General features: G+C 41.9%; 1 protein-coding gene across 2 annotated transcripts in view; it reads left to right on the top strand.

Annotated features, from left to right (window-relative positions):
* The window catches only part of DHX37 (DEAH-box helicase 37), a 39,322-nt gene extending 17,025 nt beyond the window's left edge, over window positions 1-22,297 (top strand). For both annotated transcript variants that reach the window (XM_040416229.1, XM_040416230.1), the window contains exons 9-28: window positions 193-306; window positions 1,326-1,427; window positions 2,099-2,213; window positions 2,783-2,881; window positions 4,070-4,143; window positions 4,282-4,423; window positions 4,706-4,782; window positions 4,867-5,099; window positions 7,749-7,860; window positions 8,076-8,182; window positions 8,653-8,841; window positions 9,614-9,738; window positions 10,462-10,578; window positions 10,651-10,823; window positions 12,901-13,015; window positions 13,341-13,478; window positions 14,703-14,797; window positions 16,805-16,878; window positions 17,614-17,711; window positions 21,492-22,297. In XM_040416229.1, coding sequence (XP_040272163.1) covers window positions 193-306; window positions 1,326-1,427; window positions 2,099-2,213; window positions 2,783-2,881; window positions 4,070-4,143; window positions 4,282-4,423; window positions 4,706-4,782; window positions 4,867-5,099; window positions 7,749-7,860; window positions 8,076-8,182; window positions 8,653-8,841; window positions 9,614-9,738; window positions 10,462-10,578; window positions 10,651-10,823; window positions 12,901-13,015; window positions 13,341-13,478; window positions 14,703-14,797; window positions 16,805-16,878; window positions 17,614-17,711; window positions 21,492-21,574 — 2,382 coding nt within the window. In that variant the 3' untranslated portion in view covers window positions 21,575-22,297. The remainder of the gene's footprint in view (window positions 1-192; window positions 307-1,325; window positions 1,428-2,098; window positions 2,214-2,782; window positions 2,882-4,069; window positions 4,144-4,281; window positions 4,424-4,705; window positions 4,783-4,866; window positions 5,100-7,748; window positions 7,861-8,075; window positions 8,183-8,652; window positions 8,842-9,613; window positions 9,739-10,461; window positions 10,579-10,650; window positions 10,824-12,900; window positions 13,016-13,340; window positions 13,479-14,702; window positions 14,798-16,804; window positions 16,879-17,613; window positions 17,712-21,491) is intronic.
* The last annotated feature ends 9 nt before the right edge of the window (window positions 22,298-22,306 follow it).

The raw sequence follows: 22,306 nt of genomic DNA, 5'->3' as shown, positions 1-22,306 counted from the left end.
CAAAAATAAACTGCATACCGATGTCATCTGTTTTTTTGGGGGGGGATCCGCAGTTTGCGGACTGCAAAACACATACAGTCGTATTCTTGTAGCCTAAAACTGATGACCTCTCCCAAGGAAAGATCATCTATTTCAAGAAATCGGAATACCACTTTGTTTAAAATTCTCCAAACTGTTCTTGCTTCTTTTTAGGATTTCTTGCTTAAAAGGTACAGAGTCATAATTATTGATGAAGCTCACGAGCGCAGTGTCTACACCGATATTTTAATTGGACTCTTATCTCGTATTGTCCCTCTTCGTACAAAGGTAATTTTTGCCAGTTTTCATTATACTCTCTACTTGACCGTATAATGTTTTAAAGTTAATCTATATATATATATATATATATATATATATATATATATATATATATATATATATATATATATATTAAAGAGGTTCTCCGGGAATTAAAAATATATTCCCAAATACATTTCATTAGTTATAATGGCTCATTTTGTCTGGGGAGCAATGATCAGGGGAAACAAAATGGCCGCTGTCCCATTAGTTCACACCAAACCTGTCCTGATCACACATGAGGACAAGATACTTTACAACACTGAGGTAAAGAGCTGCCTCATCCTCCTCTCTACTTGTCAGGGATTATGATCCTGAATACAGATGATAAGAACTGAATCTCTGGGGAATGAGGTGACATAAAGTACAGAGAGGACGGACAGGACAGACCGTGGTAAAGGAAACTGTAAATAAGTGCTGCTGCTCATCAGGCACACATCACCCTCCTCTCATGTCTCCTCATCATCTCCTTTCCCACAGAGATTCACCTGTATTCAGGATCATGATTCCTGAGAGCAGAGAGGAGGATGAGGCAGCACTTTGGCTCATTGTAGTGAAGTAACTTGTCCTCCTGTGTGATTAGGACAGGTTTTGTGTGTACTGATAGGACGGCGGTCATTTTATTTATCCTAATGATTGCTCCCTAGACAAAACTAGCCATTCTAAGTAATGAAAGGTATTTGTAAATATATTTATTATAAAATAATATTTAAGTATTTTCATTTTTTTAATTCCTGGAGAACCCCTTTAAGGTGCTGTTACATGGCGACACTGTGTTTGCGCCCGTCACAAGAAATCAAACACTTCTGTATTTCTTGTGATGGGCGCAGCGATACCATTCATTTCTATGAGATCACCACTACTCGGTGAACATGGCCGCGACCAGTGTTGCCGTTTAGCCATACCCTTATTGTATACTTATTTAGTAGAATATAGATAAAGTAATATGTATAATATAATCCGTATTGTAATGTGTGTACATTTAACAGAAAGGACTTCCATTAAAGTTGATTATCATGTCGGCTACTTTGCGTATTGAAGACTTCACTGAAAACAAAAAGCTCTTCCCCATTACTCCTCCAGTGATTAAGGTGAGGGAAGTCTCATTGGAACTGAACGTGGACTTTTAACTATTATGATATACACAGGTCGTGATATATTCCCATGAATATTGTATTCCTATATAGTCAAAAACTGACTTGTAAAGGCAGTGCTTCTGATGTTTTCTTTGGAAGCATGGCCGGATTCTAACTTTCCCCGCTGGAGCCTATTGACTATAATGGTACAGCGAGGATCTGGCCTGTTTCCGCCAATAGTGTCCGGATACAGCTGGACAAAAAACACTGCTTGCAGTGATATTTGTCCGGCAGACTCTGGCCCTAATGCCAGAAACAGGCTGGATCCCTAACGGTTTCCATTATAGTCAATGTGACCTGGCGGTGCTGGGGCAATTTCCGGCTATGCCGAATGCAGTGAACTCCGGCAGGCTGTTCCTCTGTTGGAATAGCCTGCCAGATGATTTCAGCGATAGTCTTGAAACTAGCCTTCTAATCACTTAATATATTGGTGGCTGGCTTATATTCACACAACCATTATCCATGTTTATTCATGGAAACAGCACCTTGGCTTATTTCCTTCTCTACGCAAGTCATAAACTGTTTTGTAAAAGGAAGGCAACATTTTCTTTCTTCCTATTTTCCACTATCTTTGCTTGTCTGCCCCAATGCATGTTCATATTCTTGTTACTGTGATCTTATCTCAGGTGGATGCCAGGCAGTTTCCAGTCACAGTACACTTTAATAAGCGTACTCCACTAGATGACTATGTGGGGGAAAGTTTCAGAAAGGTCTGCAAGATTCACAGAATGCTCCCATCAGGTAGTGATTTTTCTTACTTAAGAGACAATTGCTTGGTGGAGTGAGTCTTTTGATGATTTCTTAGTAGGTGCCAAAGATCTTCAAAATGACCTTACTATTGGATTCATTTATGTCCTATTACTGATTTCTGTTTTATCAAAATAACTAAAGGTGCCCATACACATTAGATGAGAGTGGTGTTCTGACTCTCCTCCTATCACAGATTTTGTGGGACATTGTCCACTCCTTTTATTTTGATGGCCTATTCTCAGGCAATGGAGCTGTTGCAAACATCTGATCGGTTGGAGGTGCGGGTGTGGGACTTCACGCCAAACAGATATGATTGACCTATCCTGAGGATAGACCATCAAATAAAGAGTGGACAGCACTTTTAAGGGAGATATGGCACTGCCAGTGTTTTGGCAACAGCCTTTCCCCCCCTCTCCATTGAGAACAAATATGGGAGGGTCAGGAGGAAGAACTATAGTCTTACAGGGAGGAAGAATAACTATTGTCTGACAGCTAGCTAAGATGTATGGCCTTGTAATTTCTGCAGCTTGTCTCCTAATATATATCTCATTTATTACTAGGGGGAATCTTGGTGTTCCTCACAGGTCAGGCAGAAGTACATTCACTTTGCAGACGATTGAGAAAAATGTTCCCTTACCGAGGTAAACAAGAACCTAAAGGTGAGTTTGGTTGCTGCATTGAATTGAACCATTCTTTTTTTATTCGTATATTGGTTTACAAACCAGAGTTCCACAATGTATGGATACCTTCCCTGTGCACTCCACGTTCTCACTGCCGGATACAGCACAGCCAGCTCTTGGCTGTTTTTGGTATTCCCTTATTGGTGAATGGACGGTGTTTGCGCATGTGTGAACTGTCACTTAATTTCTGGAGATAAGAGTGGGTTCCAGAAGTGGGATTCCCACCAATCTGACATATCCAAGCAATATGCCTGAGATGTTGAGCTAGGAATAACCCTTTGACATTCAGAGAATGAACAACAGATCTTACCTAGCATTGTGTACCTGTGTAAATAATGGTGCGTCCAACATAACAGAAAAGTAATCCGTCTGTTTCAGCAGAGGAGAGACTACCGCAGTTAGCGTATCCAGCATAGCCATGTATTGCCGAGTCAATGACAATAATGGTATCCAGTGGGGAAACCTGGCAGATATTTCAGAAAGCTGTTGGATCCTATTATACAGGGGGTTCTGGCGATGTGTGGCAGTATCCATCTATGCCGGATGTGGTAATTTTGGTATTCTCTTCCTCTCCCTGATTAATGCCTCATTCACACGTCTGTGTTCAGTCAGTGATTTCCATTAGTGATTGTGAGCCAAAACCTGGATTAGAGCTTCCGCAGACATAAGAAATAAGGGAAAGAGCTGCACCTGTTCTGTGTTTGGAGCCGCACCTGGTTTTGGCTAAAAATCACTGATGGAAATCACTGACCGAACGCTGGTGTGTGAATGAGGCATAACTTAGCGGAGATGTGAACTTAGCCTAAGACTGCACCTTTTGTAGAGAGACTTCTGTAATTTAAAATGTTCTAGTAGTACAGAACTAGACTTTTTAAGGGCATCTGTCACCAGCGACCTTCCTAACCCCCCAACAGTTAGAACTCGCATATATTCCCTCTATCCTCTTAGCTGTAAAACAAGTACGTTCTGAAGTCAGACTTTTTACCTTAGTGTTGAGTGATGAACATTTACTTATTCATAAATTAGATCATCTGCATTTAAACAGAAATTAAGAGAAGTCCTTTACATTACTGATATCAAGTTTGATTTGGAATTGGACCCCCCCACTCCAAAAAAAAAATTTATATTTTTTTTATAAATTAGTTGTCGTGCATTTTTCTGTTACAGAGGTAAAAGATGAAGATGCGCAGGAAACAGAAGCACTGAAGGCATTTAAGAAGTCAAAACCGAAGAAGAATATGGTATTTATTTTCATTGGTTATGCAGAAAATGCTATTCACTTTTGTGTCACTTTATTTCATGGTGGTTAGACAAAACCAAACCGTTTTATGTATGTAGCTTTGCCTCTAAGTGGTAACATTTGTTGTACTTTTATTTAGAACCTGCCTAAAATCAACTTAAACAATTATTCAGCTTTGCCCGTGGATGAAGGAGATGAAGACCGGGAAGCAGGTGTTGATGATGAAGAGGGAGAGGGGTCAGACTTTGACCTGGATTTGGGAGATGCTGCATCCGATAAAGGTCCTTATAAATTTTTGCTTCATTATTGAGAACCCTGATGCCTTATTAGCAAACTTATTCCTGTTATAAAAGTTTGGATTGCCAATTTCCTGAGACTCTAAACCTTGCATACTGTTTTGATGAGCCCTAAATGGTTTTAGTATGAATTCCTGACTTCTGTCACAGATGGGGCGAGAATTATTTTATTGCTAAGACTTTTTCTATATTTTTCATTTTCACAAAACAAACATACTGTCATAATTGCATAATAGGCAATAAAATAGCCTTTTTTTTCTTTTCTAGATGAAGAATCAGACTCCTCCCTTCCAATTTTTGTGTTGCCATTGTATTCCTTGCTAGCTCCTGAAAAGCAGGCCAAGGTAACAGATTTAAGATTCCTTCTACATAGCAGTCTTATTTTCCAATGTGATGACTTATTTTTTTTTACATGTGTTTTCATGCAGGTCTTTCGCCCTCCACCAAGTGGAACTAGGCTGTGTATTGTGGCCACCAATGTAGCAGAAACATCTCTTACCATTCCCGGTATAAAATACGTTGTTGACTGTGGAAAAGTAAAGAAAAGATTCTATGATAAAGTCACTGGTGTTTCCTCCTTCCGTGTGGAATGGACTTCCCAAGCTTCCGCTGATCAGAGAGCAGGAAGAGCAGGGCGTACTGAGCCTGGCCATTGCTACAGGTCACACTCCTTTCCTGCAGATCTTCTCTTGGGGGGTTCTGTTTGTGAATATCACTGTAGATCTTATTGTAGAAATGCACTGAAATTGATTGTTGTCCACTTAATTTTATGATGACATTTTGTTAACTTGTTACAGTCCTTTTTATAATAAAGGGGCAGGAGTGCTCCGCTGGCTACTGTGCCCCTTCAGTTCAGGTCTACATGGAGAGCCAAGGAAGTGTTGTACAGATTTTTTGTGGCCCATAGACTGCTTACTACCTTCTCCAACTGGAGCCTGGCAGATCCAATCGAAGCCAAAGCGGGAAAGCTCTTAACTGGATTATTTTGCTCTTTCGTATTAGCACTTGGTGGGGGCCTGTGCACTCAGACCCCACCAATCAAAACCTCTGACATATCAGGATGACATGTCAGATGTTTCCTGAAATAAGGTACCCTTTAAGTTCATAACATCCGTGTGTGTCAACATGAGATTTCTCGCTCGTATCATTTGGGGACACAGAAGACCATGGGTATTGCTGCTGCCACTAGAAGGCGACACGAAGCAAAAAATAAGTATTAGCTCCTCCTCTTAGCTATATCCCTCCTGCAGACACTGAGCTAATCAGGCTTCTACTGCGTGAATCCTTCCCAGGGGGAATTTTTGCGTTCATCCTTCAACTGCGGCTTACATGACGCATGGGCGGGAGACACTACATTTATAGTTTTCTCCTCATCCCCTTCCTCCATGTGGAGTATCGGCCCTGACATTCTGGCGGTATCTACACCGCACTCCTCCTTCTAGGCATGGTGCCTTCTCGCTAGTTCTAGTTGTGATTGTGTCTACATTTCCTTCTTCCACATGGGGTACTTTGCTTACGTTCTGCCATGACACGCTGCGGCTGAGGGGTTTGCTCACTTCTGCTGGACATTAGAACGTTTTCTTTACCTGGTATAACCTACCTATTTGTATAGTGCTGGCTTAGCGCCTTGTTCCCTTTACATGTACCGCATTGCCTCTACAATCTACTACGGCGACAGCATGGGGGGCAAGTTTTGTCACTTTTGTTCTCCTGTATTTTCCGCAATCGCTTCATTGCTTTTGGTGACTGTCTAGTCTTCATTCTTGTCCACCTTGTGGATATTCTGTGTGCTCTCCACTTCTTCTGAAGTCTCCTAAGTCGTGATTTATATTCCCTGGGCTGTTCTTTCTTCTGCCCAGCCCAAGCCTCTGCGTATTCAGCTGCTCTCTGGCTGGTCTTCCGGGTAATGGGTATTCCTGTCCCTTTTCAGGGTTCCTGGTGTGATTATTTTATTTTATTTTTTCCCCCGCATTTCTGTGCGGGGCCTTATGACCGGCCTTGGATTCGTTCTGTTCTTGTTCCCTTCCCATGGTACTGCTCTTTAACGTCTCATGCTCTTCTTTGTCCCCCAATGATACGAGCGAGAAAATTGCATTTTTTGTGCTTACCTGTAAAATCCTTTTCTCGCTGAGTTCATTGGGAGGACACCGCTCCCATCCTGTTTGTACATTGCTGGTTCTCCTAGATGGGTCCTTCTGGTTCTTGATGATGACCCATCTCCGGTTTTCTTCCTTTTAATTGTGTTCTGTTGGCTTCTCCTGACTGCTCCTACTGCTTTTGCATAAACTGATTAGCTCAGTGTCTGCAGGAGGGATATAGCTGAGAGGAGGAGCTAACACTTTTTATGCTTAGTATCGCCTCCTAGCGGCAACAGCTATACCGTTGGTCTTCTGTGTTCCTGAATGAACTCAGCGAGAAAAGGATTTTACAGGTAAGCATGTCTGCTATAAATGGGTTGTCTGGGCTTTTAATATTGAAGACCTATCCTCAGGATAGGTCATCAATATCAGATCGGGGATCCGACACCCGGCACCCCTGCCAATCAGCTGTATAAGGAGACGGTGCACGCTTTGTGCACGTGCCGTCTTTCTTCCAGTTCGCTGCTGCTTTGCCATAGACAGCAGCGAAGCCCGGATAACCCCTTTTAACTAGGTCTTTTTTCAGATTATATCACTAGCATGCTCCCAGTATATTCAGTCATATCCTAACCAGCACCTAAATTTGCTGACGTTTGTTTTAATTTTTTCTAATAAGGCTAAGTTCACATCTCCAGTAACCTGATCCAGCAGAGCCTGCTGGAGTTCGTTGCCGGATACTGACATTCACCATTGGATGACATATTGTAATCCGTCTGATTTTTGTCATAAGTGCCGGGTTTTGGCCATACAAAAACAGCCTGCATGCAACAGTTTTTGTCTAGTCGAAACCCAGCACTCATGTGGGAACACTGCCTGATCCCATTATAGTCTATGGCAGGGATCAGCAACCTTTGGCACTGCAGCTGTGGTGAAACTGACTCCCAGCATGCACACTTGCTTAGCTGTGTTAAGAACTCCAATAGAAGTGAATAGAGCATGCTGGGAGTTGTAGTTTCACTACATCTGGAGTGCCGAAGATTGGTGACCACTGGTCTATGGGGTCCGGGGGTGAACAGCAGTGTCTGGCAGTGCCGATCCAGTGAACTCCAGCAGGCTCTTCACTTCCCTATCAGGTTACCAGAGATGTGAACTTAGCCTAATATTTTTGAGAATTATGCCAATAATCCTACTGTTCATATAACTCCGAATTTCCACTTAACTCACACATGTAGGTTGTACTCTTCAGCCGTCTTCAGTGACTTTGAACAGTTTTCCCAACCTGAAATAACAAGACGTCCTGTAGAAGATTTAGTTCTCCAGATGAAAGATTTGAACATTGAAAAGGTGAGAGACAAATAGTTGTACTGTATTATGAAAGTAATTCGATTTTTTTCCAGGTAAATGGCTGAACACAGATAATGCTACATAATAACTTGTGTAGCAGAGAACACTAAAGGTTAGCTGTCGGCCAAACGAGCATTTGGCCAACAGCTATCTGAGGTGTATGGCTACAGTTGGAATAAATGTCCTCCTTTTCCCTCCTATTGATTTGATTTCAGGTGGTAAATTTCCCTTTTCCCACGCCACCTTCGACTGATTCTTTGATAGCAGCAGAGGAGTTATTAATTGCTCTTGGAGCATTGGTGGAGCCCCTCAAAACTGGCAGGTATGACCATAATATTACTGATTCTCCAATTGCAATGAGGATACTGATGAGATACACAAATTTATAGTGGTCTACCCTTTTCTCCAGGAACAGTACCATTTCAGTTGGCCATGTTTAATATTGCAGCACAGTCCCATTCATTTGAATCTGGGTGCGCTGCAGTAATCATGGTAGTCTGTGGACAATACTAGACCCATTTATACTGATCCCAGACAGCCTAATTCAAAGTACTATTGCGGCTACATGGTGGACCGAACCTTCTACTTCTGGCTCCATCCCTTGTTTTGTTTCCAGCATTGGTGGCTGCATAACAGCTGATCGGTAGAGGTGCCAGGTCTCGGACCCCCACCTATCTCATATTGATGACCTACCCTGATGATGGGTCATCAGTATCAACCCCTGTCAATGTCTGACCATCTAAAAATTTAATGAATCACTGCAAATAACATTAAATATTCATATTCTTACAGACTAACAGTGATGCAGAAAGCTAAGCTTAGTTGTCCAATCACACCCCTAGGAAGGACCATGGCATCCTTTCCAGTTGCACCGCGATATGCTAAAATGCTTGCTCTGGGGAAACAGCACGATTGCTTACCATATGTTATTACTATTGTGGCAGCCATGACTGTTAGAGAGCTGTTTGAGGAGCTTAACAGGTAGGTGACAGATACCTTGACAATCTTCTTCACTGTTGAATCCATATTTAGCACATATATTGTCTCTCTTGATGTAATTACATTATGCCAAGTTCAGTGATTAAATTATTTCAGTAGGTATTATATTTGTTATTGAGATTTAGTCGTCATTCTGTATCCACTTCAGTATACTATTGTGTGGGCAAAAAAGTCACCAGCTAAGGCCTCATGCACACGACCGTTCCGTTTTTTTTGCGATCTGCAAACCGCGGATCTGCAAAATAACTGAAGCCGCCCGTGTGCCATCTGCAATTTGCGGAACTGAACGGGTGGCCCATTGTAGAAATGCCTATTCTTGTCCGCAAAACTAACAAGAATATGACATGTTATTTTTTTTTTTTGCGGAGCAACGGATGCGGGCAGCACACGGAGTGCTGTCTGCATCTTTTGCGGCCCCATTGAAGTGAATGGGTCCGCATCTGAGCCGCAAAAACTGCAGCTCGAATGCGCACCAACTCAACGATCGTGTGCATGAGTCCTAAATCTAATGAGTTGTCTTTATGGTTGTGGTACATTGTAGGTATTGCTCTTTGCACTGTTTTAGAAGACTATGCTCTTTTTATACCTTTTGTATGTATGTTGTCGGGCACTTTGGGTTATAAAGAGCCTTTATTGCTAGTACAGCCATTAGCAGGATGCTGCTTGTAATCCAGTGAAGCCTGCCAACAAGTATGAACTAATTATGTAACACATTTAGTGGACTGTTATATCATTTGTCCCTTTTTGTATTTAGGCCAGCCCTTAATGATGAAGAAAATGTAGTATTAAAAGGCAAGAAGGCCCGAGTGTTGCAGATGCAGAAGATATGGGCAGGACAGGGCCCTGCCCAGAAACTTGGGGATCTTATGGTTATGCTAGGTATGCACTTAGAGGAGAGTTTGGTGTCTAGCAGGATGTTTGTTTCCATAATGTGTTGTGTGGCCATATTTTCCCCCCAAACTACAAAAGATGATTCTGTAGAACAGTCAGTGAACACTGTGGTCACCACATGAATGAGAGGATGTAAGCACACTGACCTGATGGCGACATTGCCTTTTGTAGGCCATGGCTAAAACATCCACTGCTACCTGTGATGGAGCATTAGATGAAAAAAGTATACTTCGAGTCATTTTTGATACGGATACGGTGCTAGGCTCACATACTTATCTCCCTGTATGCGGCTGCATCGGCACAAAAGCGTATAGATCCAGTGCTGGCACCCACAGGCCTTGTCTGAAAAGTGACTTCCATGTGAACCACAGTGGGTCTCATTTATCAAAGCTGTCTAAAAGAAAAACTGTCTATGGCAACCAAGTTTTTATTTCTGTACTCTGGTAAAATGAAAGGTGTGCTGTGGTTGCTATGGGCAACAAAGAAATGTATTTTTTATTTTTGCTTAGACACTTTATGAATCTGCCCCAATGAGTTTCAATTTAAAGGAAAGAAAGAAATGTACCAGAAGAATAGATATTTTGATTGTGACAAAGAAATAGTTGGATTTGCTATGTGTGATCCTGTATTCTGGATAATTAGTAGTAATAGTTCATAGGCATAGTTCAGTTGCAGTATATAATACGTGTTTTGATTGTTTTCCTTTTGCAGGAGCTGTGGGTGCATGTGAATACTCCGGACTAACGCCAACATTTTGTGAACGTAATGGCCTCAGATTTAAAGCCATGATGGAGATAAGACGTTTAAGAGGACAGTTAACCACAGCAGGTAGGGGGCAGTTCAGACTCCTTAGTCATGTGTCATTTTTATAGTCATCTGAGTGTCCTCTCCCATCCACAGTCAATTCCTTGTGCCCCGACGTCTCCATTTTCCTTGACTCCAAGATGCAACCCCCTTCAGAGAGCCAAGTGAATTACCTGAGGCAGATAGTGATGTCTGGTTTGGGTGATCACATAGCTAGACGGATTCGTCCTGAAGAACTTCTTGATGACGCATGGAGGAATGCATATAAGGTGTGCAAACGTTTCCATTGCATTAAAAATCTTATCCAGTGGTTTTGTAAACTTTTCAGCAACATAAACAGAATATCACCCGGTATAGCTATCGTGCTGGGTTTAAAATTAGGATTATATGATCAGTCACGTTTAAACCAATAACCCGAACCCCTTCCCCTCAGCTACCCTGTGGGCCCATTATTCATTGGATGCTTAAGATGTGATAATTCAGTACTAGGTTTCTATTCAAACAAAGCAAAATTCTTGTAAGAAAGAGACAGCTGTGGCTTTCTTTCTATACTTAGAGTATTACAGTTAGAGAAAGTTATCCCCTATCCACGGAAGGTATACCCGAGACTATCTCTGGCACTCCTATAAAAATGAACGGTGAGGGCGCCAGCGGTAGAACCCCCACCGATCTAATAGTTATACCCTAGTTATCCTTTGGATAGGGGATAACTTTCTTTAACCTTAATATCCCTTTAAAGGGCTTCTGTCAGCCCACTAAACCGTCTTTTTTTTTTTTTTGTTTAATAATAATCCCTACACTGCGATCTCTGCATACATAAGTAAAATAATAATTTTCGTTCAGTAGAATTTGATAAAACGCTATTTTTATAATATGTAAATTACCTTGCTACCAGCAAGTAGGGCGGCTACTTGCTGGTAGCAGCCGCATCCTCCGACCCTAATGACGCCCCCTCCGCATTGTGATTGACAGGGCCAGGGAACGGAATCGTTCTCTGCTGGCCCTGCCTGTTTTCATTCAATATCTGGCGCCTGCGTCGCGGCCGTACCTATCTTCAATCTGCGCAGGCGCACTGAAAGACGGCCACTCGCTCGGCCGCTCCATCCTCAATGCGCCTGCGCCGATGGCGTCACATCTACACCCGGTGCAGGCGCATTGAGGAGCGAGCGGCCGCCTCTCAGTGCGCCTGCGCAGATTGAAGATCGGTACGGCCATGGCGCAGGCGCCAGATATTGAATGAAAACAGGGCGTCATTAGGGTCGAAGGATGTGGCTGCTACCAGCAAGTAGCCGCCCTACTTGCTGGTAGCAAGGTAATTTACATATTATAAAAATAGCATTTTATCAAATTCTACTGAACGAAAATTATTATTTTACTTATGTATGCAGAGATCGCAGTGTAGGGATTATTATTAAACAAAAAAAAAAAAAACGGTTTAGTGGGCTGACAGAAGCCCTTTAAGTTTTATTATCATCATCCGATGATTGATCGCCTTTGTTTAGTGTCCACAGTATTTTGGGCCAACTCTGTTAAAGTGGCACTGTCACCATGATCAGCCCTATTAAACCAGACATACTGCCTGGTCGTCATACTGATTAAAACGATGCCTTTCTTTTGTCTGTATGTTAAACAGCCGCAGAGAAACGTGTGTTTTTTTCATATGCAAATGAGTAGTTGGAGCACCAGGAGGTGGGCTGAATTCTTTGACAGGGGTAGACATGCTGAGGGCAGAGCTGTGTCCTAACATCTATCATATACACTATGTACTATAGCTTCACCACACTGATGGCTAATATACATATTACTGCTTTATACATAAGCACAATATATGATTATAAAGACACCAGTAATATGTGTTTGCTTATAAGCATAGAAAAAAACTTGCATCTATATGTGGAAATGCTATAGCTTGGGGTAAGTGCATCATTTTGCATGTAGAGATCCCAGGTTTAAATCCTGGGAGAAATTTCAATTTTTTTTATTTTATTTCAGATTTTTTTTTTTTCTTCCACATTTAACCCATAATCAGACTCTATATTCTTATCATATTGAGAGTAATGTTTTTAGGCTTCTAAATATTGCTGGTTTCTTTATAATCCTATATTGTGCCTGTGAATAAACCAGTAATAGTTGTCGGGTTTCTAAATAAAAAATAAAAAACACTATTCTTAATATAATAAGGCCTTTTATTGTTATTATATGTTATTTATTACAGCATAGCCTTTTATTATGGGCTAAATGAGAGAGAGAGAGAAGAAAGATGACAAAAAAACAAGTTTATGGAAGTCTCTCCCAGGATTCATATGCTTGAGCGCGTCAATAACGTGATTTTTTTCTTGTTTCCAGACTCCTCTTCTTGAAGATCCAGTTTTTATCCATCCAAATTCTTCTCTCTTCAAACAACTTCCTGATTTTGTAGTTTTCCAGGAAATTTTGGAAACCACCAAAATGTACATGAAAGGTAACAAGCAGGTTTACCTGGTGATTATGTTTCTATTTCCCTCTTGTGTAGTTATCATCAAGGGTGCATTCTGCCTTTTAATATTTGCTCTTGCTGGAAATATAAGTTGTCAGATGCTTCAAATCAGGTTTGTAAAGTTACTGTCCAAAACCTGATCACAGTGACTTTGTATTATTTTGGCTTCATTTTCAAAGGGTCAGAATTGTAAGTGTGAAAGCAGCTGCACTGTTGTTCTGCCTGCTCATTCTTGCGGACCTTTTTGTTTTCTTTCAGTATTGGCTATTTTGATAATGTAGGAGTCATTTTGAATGTCTTTTGCTTGTAGGTGTTTCTTCAATTGAGCCAGAGTGGATTCCTGCCTTGCTTCCCCAGTATTGTCATTACGGAGACCCGCTGGAAGACCCTCCTCCTTTTTACTGTGAAGCAACAGGAAGAGTGAAGTGTCACAGACAAAGCACCTTCTGTATGTGTATTAGGACATAACTTGAGATCTGTTCTTAGTTCAAAGATAATCCTTAAAGGGTCATTGAGTTTTCATAGAGACATAACAAAAGTTTTGATTGATGGAGGTCAGAGTTCTGAAACCCTGACCGATCCCTAGAACGAGGAGAGAGAATCGTTGTCGTTCCCCGCTGCAGAGGATAGAATCGAGGCAGGTCTATAGACTTCTATTGAGCCCCTCTCCTTCAGCGAGGAGAGAGAGCGCGATGCGTTAACAAGTCTCTTTCCTCGTTCTAGGGATTGGTCGGAGTCTCAGCACTCAGCTCTACACCAATTAAACTTTTGATATCTCTAAAACACATCAAACTTTTTTGAAAACTCAGTGAGCCTTTAATCTCTACATATTGTACTTTTGATGACAGGTGATGTAGATCTACAGCTCTCTTTTACTACTACTGCAGCAGCAGCAACAACTCTCAAAATCCAAGTGTGCAGGTTTTATTTTTGTGAGGGTTATTTGACTTTTTTTTTTTTTTACCAGACTGAAAGTGGACATACCTATTAGGCCTCTTGCACACAAACGTTTTAGTTTTTTTTTCCCGTTTACGTTCCGTTTTTTGCGTTCCGTATACAGAACCATTCATTTCAATGGATCCACAAAAAAAAAACGGAAGGTACTTCGTATGCCTTCCGTTTCCGTATTTCTGTTGTTCCGTTCAGAGATGGAACATGTCCTATTATTGTCCGCATAACGGACAAGGATAGTACTGTTCTATCAGGGGCCAGCTGTTCCGTTCTGCAAAAAACTGAATGCACACGGACATCATCCGTATTTTTTGCGGATCCGTTTTTTGCAGACCGCAAAATACTGAAAAAGCCATACGGTCGTGTACAAGAGGCCTTAGACTAATGTCAGCTGAACCCCCGGATCATATAATGTGTATTAGATGATCAACTTATGTTCATGCTGCAGGTGTTGGATGGGGGGGAGAAAGTATCAGGCATGTTGAATTATAACATCCCAATCCTTTGTTCTCCAGTGGATAAGGCACCATCTGAGGTGTCTGGCAGCAGCTTATTCCCATGATCATTTGCCACTTTGAGAAAGACAGTGTGGGCATTGTTATTTCAGAGTATAATTGTTATTCTCCTTTCCTTGAGTTACTGTCATGTGAACCAGGCTTTAGTAGATTCTCGTATATCATTTATATGTGCTTCTTAGTGACTCTTTTTTTTTCTACCTCAGATCGTGTTGGATGGCAGCTGGCTGCTGTGGAGGTTGATTACCCAGAAGGTTTAGAGCGCTACAAGTATTTTGCTAAGTTTTTACTAGAAGGAAAGGTATTAAAATATAGTTCTTTATTTGTCCACCCTGTGCTTAATTACATACTGTAAATCATGGGTCCGATGAGCTGTGTATCTAACTGGAGCGCCGCATGACGCTGGATTTAGGGTTGTTTCACACTACCGTTCTATTTTCTGTTTTAGCAATCTGTTTAAATATGATTAAAACGGAATTGGCCAAACGGAAAGCATTCTGTTTTGATTCGCCATTATAGAAGTCTATGGAGGAAGAAAAAAACAGAAAACTGCATTCTGTCACGCTTACGTTATTTAGGATGGAAACAAAAGTCCTGTCGACAGGATTATTATTATTTTTTTCCGTCCTAGATAACGGAACCGTGACGGAATGCAACTTTCATTTTTTTCTCCTTTAGACTTCTATGTTTTGCATTCCATTTGACCGATTCCGTTATTTTTCGTTTTAATGCCATTTAAACGGATTGCTGAAGCGCAAAATAGAACATAGTGTGAAACCATCCTTAAGCGAGATGAGTAAACGGCGTAGAAGAAAGAAGCGATTTGTTATTGCTTCTGCCTTCTCAGAGTGAGCTCTGTGTAGTGAATAGAGAAAGCAGCTAAGGCACTTCTTGTATTGGACCCAGTTTCAGTGACCTCTTGGAGGGATATATTATGTAGCAAAAATATATTTTCAAAAAGAAGTAAGAAAAAATAATAAAATGCAAACAAAAAAATAAAAGTTAAAAAGTGCAAGCTAAAAAAGTGTTATTGTCCCCCAGAGGTCTTTTAATGATTCTTGGGGGACATATTATGTGGCAAAAATATATGAAATAAATAAGAAACTAATGGTAAAAATAATTAAATATAATAAAACACAAATAAAAGATGATAATTAAAAGTGCAAAAAACAAAACGGTGGTGTCCTCCAGAGGTATTTTAATGACCCCTTGGGTGTGGAAAAAATATATTAAAAAATAAAAAAATAAGATACCCATTTTCCTACCTGTTGCCATTCACATGGAACTTTTGGTGTCAGTTTGCATATTTCAAGAATAACAAACTACAGTTTGAAAAAAAAAAATATAAAACATATATTTAATAAGCCCTATGTGTCATCTAAAAAATGCTGCAAAAGTTATTTTGATTGGTCAACTAATAAAAAAAGTTACAACTGTTAAAGTCAGCATGTGCACTAATCACAAAATAGTTTTTAGTCATTAAGGCCTTTTTTTGGGGTTAACAGGTGAGCGCTGATTTATGAATAGGAAGCAGGATGGAAGGAAATGTCGCCTCTTAAAGGGGTTTTGTCACTTCAGCAAATGGCATTTATCATGTAGAGAAAGTTAGTACAAGGCACTTACTAATGTATTGTGATTGTCCATATTGCCTCCTTTGCTGGCTGGATTTATTTTTCCATTACGTTATACACTGCTCGTTTCCATGGTTATGACCACCCTGTAATCCATCAGCGGTGGCCGTCCTTGCACACTGTAGGAAAAAGCTCCAGCCTATGTGAGCTCTCAAGGTCCCGGCCACCAGAGAGATCGGCACTTTTTCCTATAGTGTGCAAACACAGCCACCGCTGATGGATTACAGGGGGTGGTCGTAACCATGGAAATGAGCAGTGTATGATGTGCTGGAAAAATTAATCAAGCCAGCAAAGGAGTCAATATGGATAAACGCAATACATTAGTAAGTGCCTTGTATTACCTTTCTCCACATGATAAATGCCACTTGCTGAAGTGACACAACCCCTTTACGACCCTGTTACACTGCACACTTTTCAGGCCAATTACTGGGAACAAGTGTTCATAATAATGCTCATCCTGATAACGGTCCTAGTGCCTCCTCATATCTCAGCTAATTTGCATCCTTCATCTGAATGAAACATGCACGATTATCATCAGCACATCTAATCGTACGTGTTTATTTTTTTGTTTTTGTTTTTGCGGCCCCTTGCAATAGAGCAATGTGACAATGCGACCCCTAAACCAGAAAATGTTGTGCACCCCTGCTCCAAATAATCCACTTTTGTCTTTATTTCAGGTGATCAAAAAACTGGGCTCCTACAACAGTATTTTACTATCAAGCCCTGTGACAATGCTTAAAACGTGGGCCAAGTAAGTGACTGAACTGCAATCATTGCTATGGTGTTAGTGCGTTTTGGCTTTTAAATGGGTTCTGTCATTAGAAACGTTGCACTTGACAAAGTTGAACATCAGGGTCCCATCTTCCTAGGTGCCCACTTGCTTGAGAAAATTGATGTTTTATAATATGCAATTGAGCACCAAGGAGCAATGAAAGGTGAAGGCCATGAGCGGAGCAACGAGGTGCAACGGCACCTCCCTTGTTGCTCCTAGAGGCTTATTTTTACATCAGTTTTCTCAAGAATGCGTGCACCTAGGAATATAGGACCAAGCGTCCAAGACAACGATGTCAAGCGCACATGTCTCCGCTGAGATGGTTTTATTGCGACATATCTGGTGACACAACCCCTTTAATATGTCATCATACTAATTAATTTGACCCCCTGATGATTAGCTGATTACATGGTGTCTCAATGCTAGAATTCTCAGCGATTTACCTGTAACCTGTGAGGGGAACGTATTCAGTTTCTCTGCAGCACCACTACATTGTCTCCGAAATGTGCTGCAGCTTTCCACCTCACTCCAGTCCCAAGTCAACGATGCAGCCACAACTTTATTTGTGGCATTCATTCTGTTACCACGTGTAGAAGCAGTGGCTGAGGTTTCCACATAGGGGTTCTCTTATTAGGAAGTGCAGGCAATAGTATATTTGTTATGCAGTTGTTCTGTGTTGGTCATTTTAACGTGAAATCTTTATATTCTTCACAGGCTTCAGCCTAGAACAGAAATTTTATTGAAAGCCTTGGTTTCTGAAAAGGCAGACAATCTGTCCTCGTTACTTGCAGCCTGGAAAAATGACCCCAAGTGTAAGTTTTGTTCTTGTGTTGTCTTTGATTCTTCTTTTATGCCTGTTTTCTGTTCCAGGATGTGTTTGTATCGACATTATAAAGGTGCCTTCCACACGGGACGGGAAAATGTACGTTAAAGGGAGTCTGTCACCAACCTCACTGGTTTTAGACCGATCACATAGTTCAGTGGGACACAAAGACATGACACAGATGTTACCTTTGTTTAATTTTTCAGATCATCCAAATCGCCCATTTTTATGATATGCTAATGAGCCGTCGCAAGTGCCCAGGGGCGGAGAGTTTGCTGAAAGTGCCCAAGTTCCCCCGCCTCACTCGCGCCTAACTCCGCCCCTCAGTAAACTCCGGCCAGCCCTGTGGCTTTGTGACTTCATATATCCCTATAGGCCATTCGCGCATCGCTGCCGGGCCCGGGCATGCGCAGTGTTCTGCCCACAGTGGGAAGAGGCACAGAGATATGCAGTGCGCATGCACCAGTTACTGGCGTAAAATCAGTGCATGCGCACTGCATATCAATGTGCCTCTGCGATGCACGAACGGCCTATAGGGAAATATGATGTCACAGAGCCACAGGGCTGGCCTGAGCTTTCTGAGGGGCGGAGTTAGGCGCGAGTGAGGCGGGGGAACTTGGGCACTTTCAGCAAACTCTCCGCCCCTGGGCACTTGCGACGACTCATTAGCATATCATAAAAATGGGCGATTTGGATGATCTGAAAAATTAAACAAAGGTAACATCTGTGTCATGTCTTTGTGTCCCACTGAACTATGTGATCGGTTTAAAACCGGTCAGGTTGGTGACAGACTCCCTTTAAAAATTCAGTGACAAATCTGTGTCAAAGTCTGCATGTTTTACTAGAGTTGTTGCGATACCAAATTTTAGATTCGATTTCGATACCATAAAAAAGTATTGCGATACTTGATACCATTCGATACCACGCGGAAAAAAATAAGCCAAAAAGCCACGTGCATTCCGCCTTTTTAAAAAATGGCGAATCACACAGTTTTTATTAAGTTTTTTCTGTTCCGGCGTTCACCGCATAGATTTTTTTCTATTTTAATAGTTTGGACTTTCCGTACGTCGCAATATGTTTATTTATTGTTTATATATAATTTATACTTAATATTTTGGTGTTTTTGTTTTTTTTTTACTTTTTTTTTTTTTTTTTTTAAATAACTATTTCCCCCTTAGGGGCTAGAACCTGGGATTTTTTTTCATCCCTTGTCCTATTCACCCTGATAGAGCTCTATCAGGGTGAATAGGACTTCACACTGTCCCTGCTGCTCTGTGCTCTGTGCACACAGCAGCAGGGAGCTGACTATGGCAGCCAGGGCTTCAGTAGCCATGGTAACCGATCGGAGCCCCAGGCTTACACTGCTGGGGCTCCGATCAGAAGCTGCCACTGCACCACCAATGAGGAGGGGAGAGGGGTCCCTGTGGCCATTACCACCAATGATTTTAATACTGGGGGGGGTTGAGGGGGGAGGGGGCGCTGCGCCACCAATGCTTCTAATACTGGGGGCGGGCGCACTGCGCCACCAATGATAATTAACCTTTAATACAGGAGGCGGGTACTGGCAGCAAATCAGCAGCAGTTAACCCCTCAGGTGCCGCACCTGAGGGGTTAACTGCCGCTGATCGCATCTCCCTGTCAGAGGCAGGGTGCCGGCAATGTAATTCTGCTGCCGGCTCCCGCCTCCTGTATTAAAAGTTAAAGACTATCTTTCCTGGGTCCGGACTTAGTAGAGCGGCGCCCAGTGATCTCCCTGCACCTACTATTATTCCTGGGCTCCGTTTGCCCACTGTGCCCCAGTTACAGGCTCCTGCTCTGTATGCTGATAAGTACTATCGGAGCGATGGGGAGGAGACATCAGCTTCTCTAGTGGGCGTTCCTTCTCCCTGAGCTGCGATTGTCTCCTCCCCATCGCTCCTATAGTAGTAATTAGCATACGGAGCAGGAGACTGTAACGGGGGCACATTGGGCGAACGGAGCGGCGCCCAGGAATAATAGTAGGTGCAGGGAGATCCCTGGGCGCCGCTCTACATGTCCTGCTAACTTAAAGTCCGACCCATTAAAGGTCCTCCTATCATTGAGTGTGCAGTGCGCCCGCCCCTCTCTCCCCATTGGTGGCAGCGGCACAGGGGAAGGTAGAAACTGCTTCCTTCTCCCCTGTGCTGCTGAGGGAACATGAGCGCGCTCACAGCAGTGCGCTCATGTTCTGTGATACTAGACTGCGCAGCAGAGCAGGCTAGTATCGAAAAAATGGAAATCCCGGTATCGTATAGTTACCGGGACAAAAGTATCGATTGGATATCGAAATTTCGATACCCGCAACAACCCTATGTTTTATGTGTGGATTTTGTCACAGTTTTTTTATCACCGCTTTAACGCTAATTTCACCATGTGAAAATCTGCCGAAAGAATAGACATTCTATGGGTTTAAAGCACATCTTATATCTCGGTGCTTAAGCAGCTGTTTTTCCTCCGCGTGTGGATGAGATTTAGAGAATTTTCCGTACATGAGGACATCGCCTTAATCTACTAAGCTAAATTCCCCATTATAGTAATTGCATGGATCACAAGAAGCCTTTATAAGCTAGGATTCTTGTATTTAAATAGTGGTCTGCAGTCTGTGGCTCTGTTAAGAAGGGTGCTTTCACACTGTATTTTGCATTGTCTGTTTGCCTTATGTGCCAGAAAAGCTCCCAAGCTATACATTACTTGTCTCCGTAGGCCCCCATTCACCTGGTCACTGGGTACTCTCTCAAGCTTACATCTCAAGACTGCCTAGCCCATATAGAGATAGTTAATGTGTCTTAAAGGGATTGTCTCAAATGAGACATAGGATCTAGTGATATGCCACCTATCTCTGGGACCTGCACCTATATCCAGAACGGGACCCACGAAAGTGAGCAGAAAATGGCCGTTCTCTAACCCAACCTGTTTTTTTTTTTTTTTTTTTTCCAGAACTCCCATAGAAATGAATGCAGGGCACACCACGGATGCATGGTGCACTCTCCTTTTATTTTTTAGAGATAGATGCAGGTCTCAGAGGTGGGACCCGCACCCATCTCACTTTATTGGAATATCCTAGCAATATTCCATCAAAGTCCCAGGTGGCACAACCCCTTCAAAGGCTAGGTACAGCTTTGTTGGCATTTGTTTTATTATTGCATTGTACATTTTTTCAATTGGTCTTTGGTCATTGTGACTACAGACTGCTGCATCCTTTTGGATTTTTTTATAGAAATATATAGGAACACGTTATCTTTGTGCAGCCCTGTAGGTTATGCCAGGTTTGCTCTTAGTTCAGGCAGCACTTTCCAGTGCCACTGGAACTATTCCCCAGCCGCTATGTCTACACCATTGCGAACATCTGCCATTTACTTCCATTGTAATCAAAGCAAATTTACACTTTGTGGTTTCGATTTTTTCGGGCTTTCAGTTGCCAGCCAAATGGATAACGATATTTTGGTATGCGTCTGGCCAATAGAACTGTGCATATTAAACATATATGTCGGGGGTGTTCCTCGGCATTTATGCCTAATGTGTATGGTTTGAAGTCCTGGCATTGCCAAGATACACTTCCCCATTGCACGTTGCATGTTTTCAGACCCATGTGGTGGGAAAGCATTGCTGCAATGTTTTATGGGTATATGAAACCCTGATCACTAATTTGAAAACTATAGTGGGTGACGTTAGTTTAGCATTGGTTGATGGTTCCCTTTTTACTCTATTGTTCACATATACACACACTGAAATGAACTATTTTCTTCCCCAGACCTCTTACATGCGTTTTGTCAGTGGATTCCAGAAGCTGCACACGCAGACGTCACCAAAGCCTGGCCGCCTGTGTCTTCTTGAAGCCATCAGAAAATCTTATCGGATATTGTTCATGTCTCAAGAATCTAAAGGAACGTCTCAAGTGCCTTGTATTATACAGCGATGGCTGCTGTTCTCTCTTCATGTCGTGTGGCTTGCCCTCTCCTTGGCATTTCATACATCGTTACAATGTAACTGAAGTCACATCTTCCATGAGATCATGTGCTACATATTGTACAATATGTATATAACAAAGTGAAATAAAACTTTTTTTATATCAAATTTGAGGTGTATGATGAATGTATGACAAGACTTGTTAGTAGTTGATTTTGTTTTACTAGTTCCTACGAAGGTTTTAGTTCCACATCTAATAAATTTTTACATTTATGACTCCGTTTACTAATGCTGGTTTAAAGTGATGCAGCCGATTTATCATTAAGATATGCCAAAATTGCACGTTTGTGACCTTTTTCAACCGCATTTATGCAAAACTTTTTGCACAAGTGCCGTTTCTCCGCCGGTCTCGTCACTTTCCTGACGAGTTTTTTCTGGCGTGGAAGAACATTTAAATCTACGCCTGACATGGGACTGCCTCCTGATGCATCTAATATATTATGATGTGAACACCACTCGTCATAAATCGGGAGCAGCATACACCACCGGGCTATGATATATCTGCTCCATTGTCTCAGTATGACCACTTAATGTACACGGCTGAGTTTGTCTTTTGTATTTAGTGGAGCAAATTTATCAAAAGGTTTTAGTTTAAGTAAT

Source organism: Bufo bufo, chromosome 2 (genome assembly GCF_905171765.1).
Source record: "Bufo bufo chromosome 2, aBufBuf1.1, whole genome shotgun sequence".
Taxonomy (NCBI): domain Eukaryota; kingdom Metazoa; phylum Chordata; class Amphibia; order Anura; family Bufonidae; genus Bufo; species Bufo bufo.
This window is presented reverse-complemented; position numbering and strand designations above follow the sequence as displayed.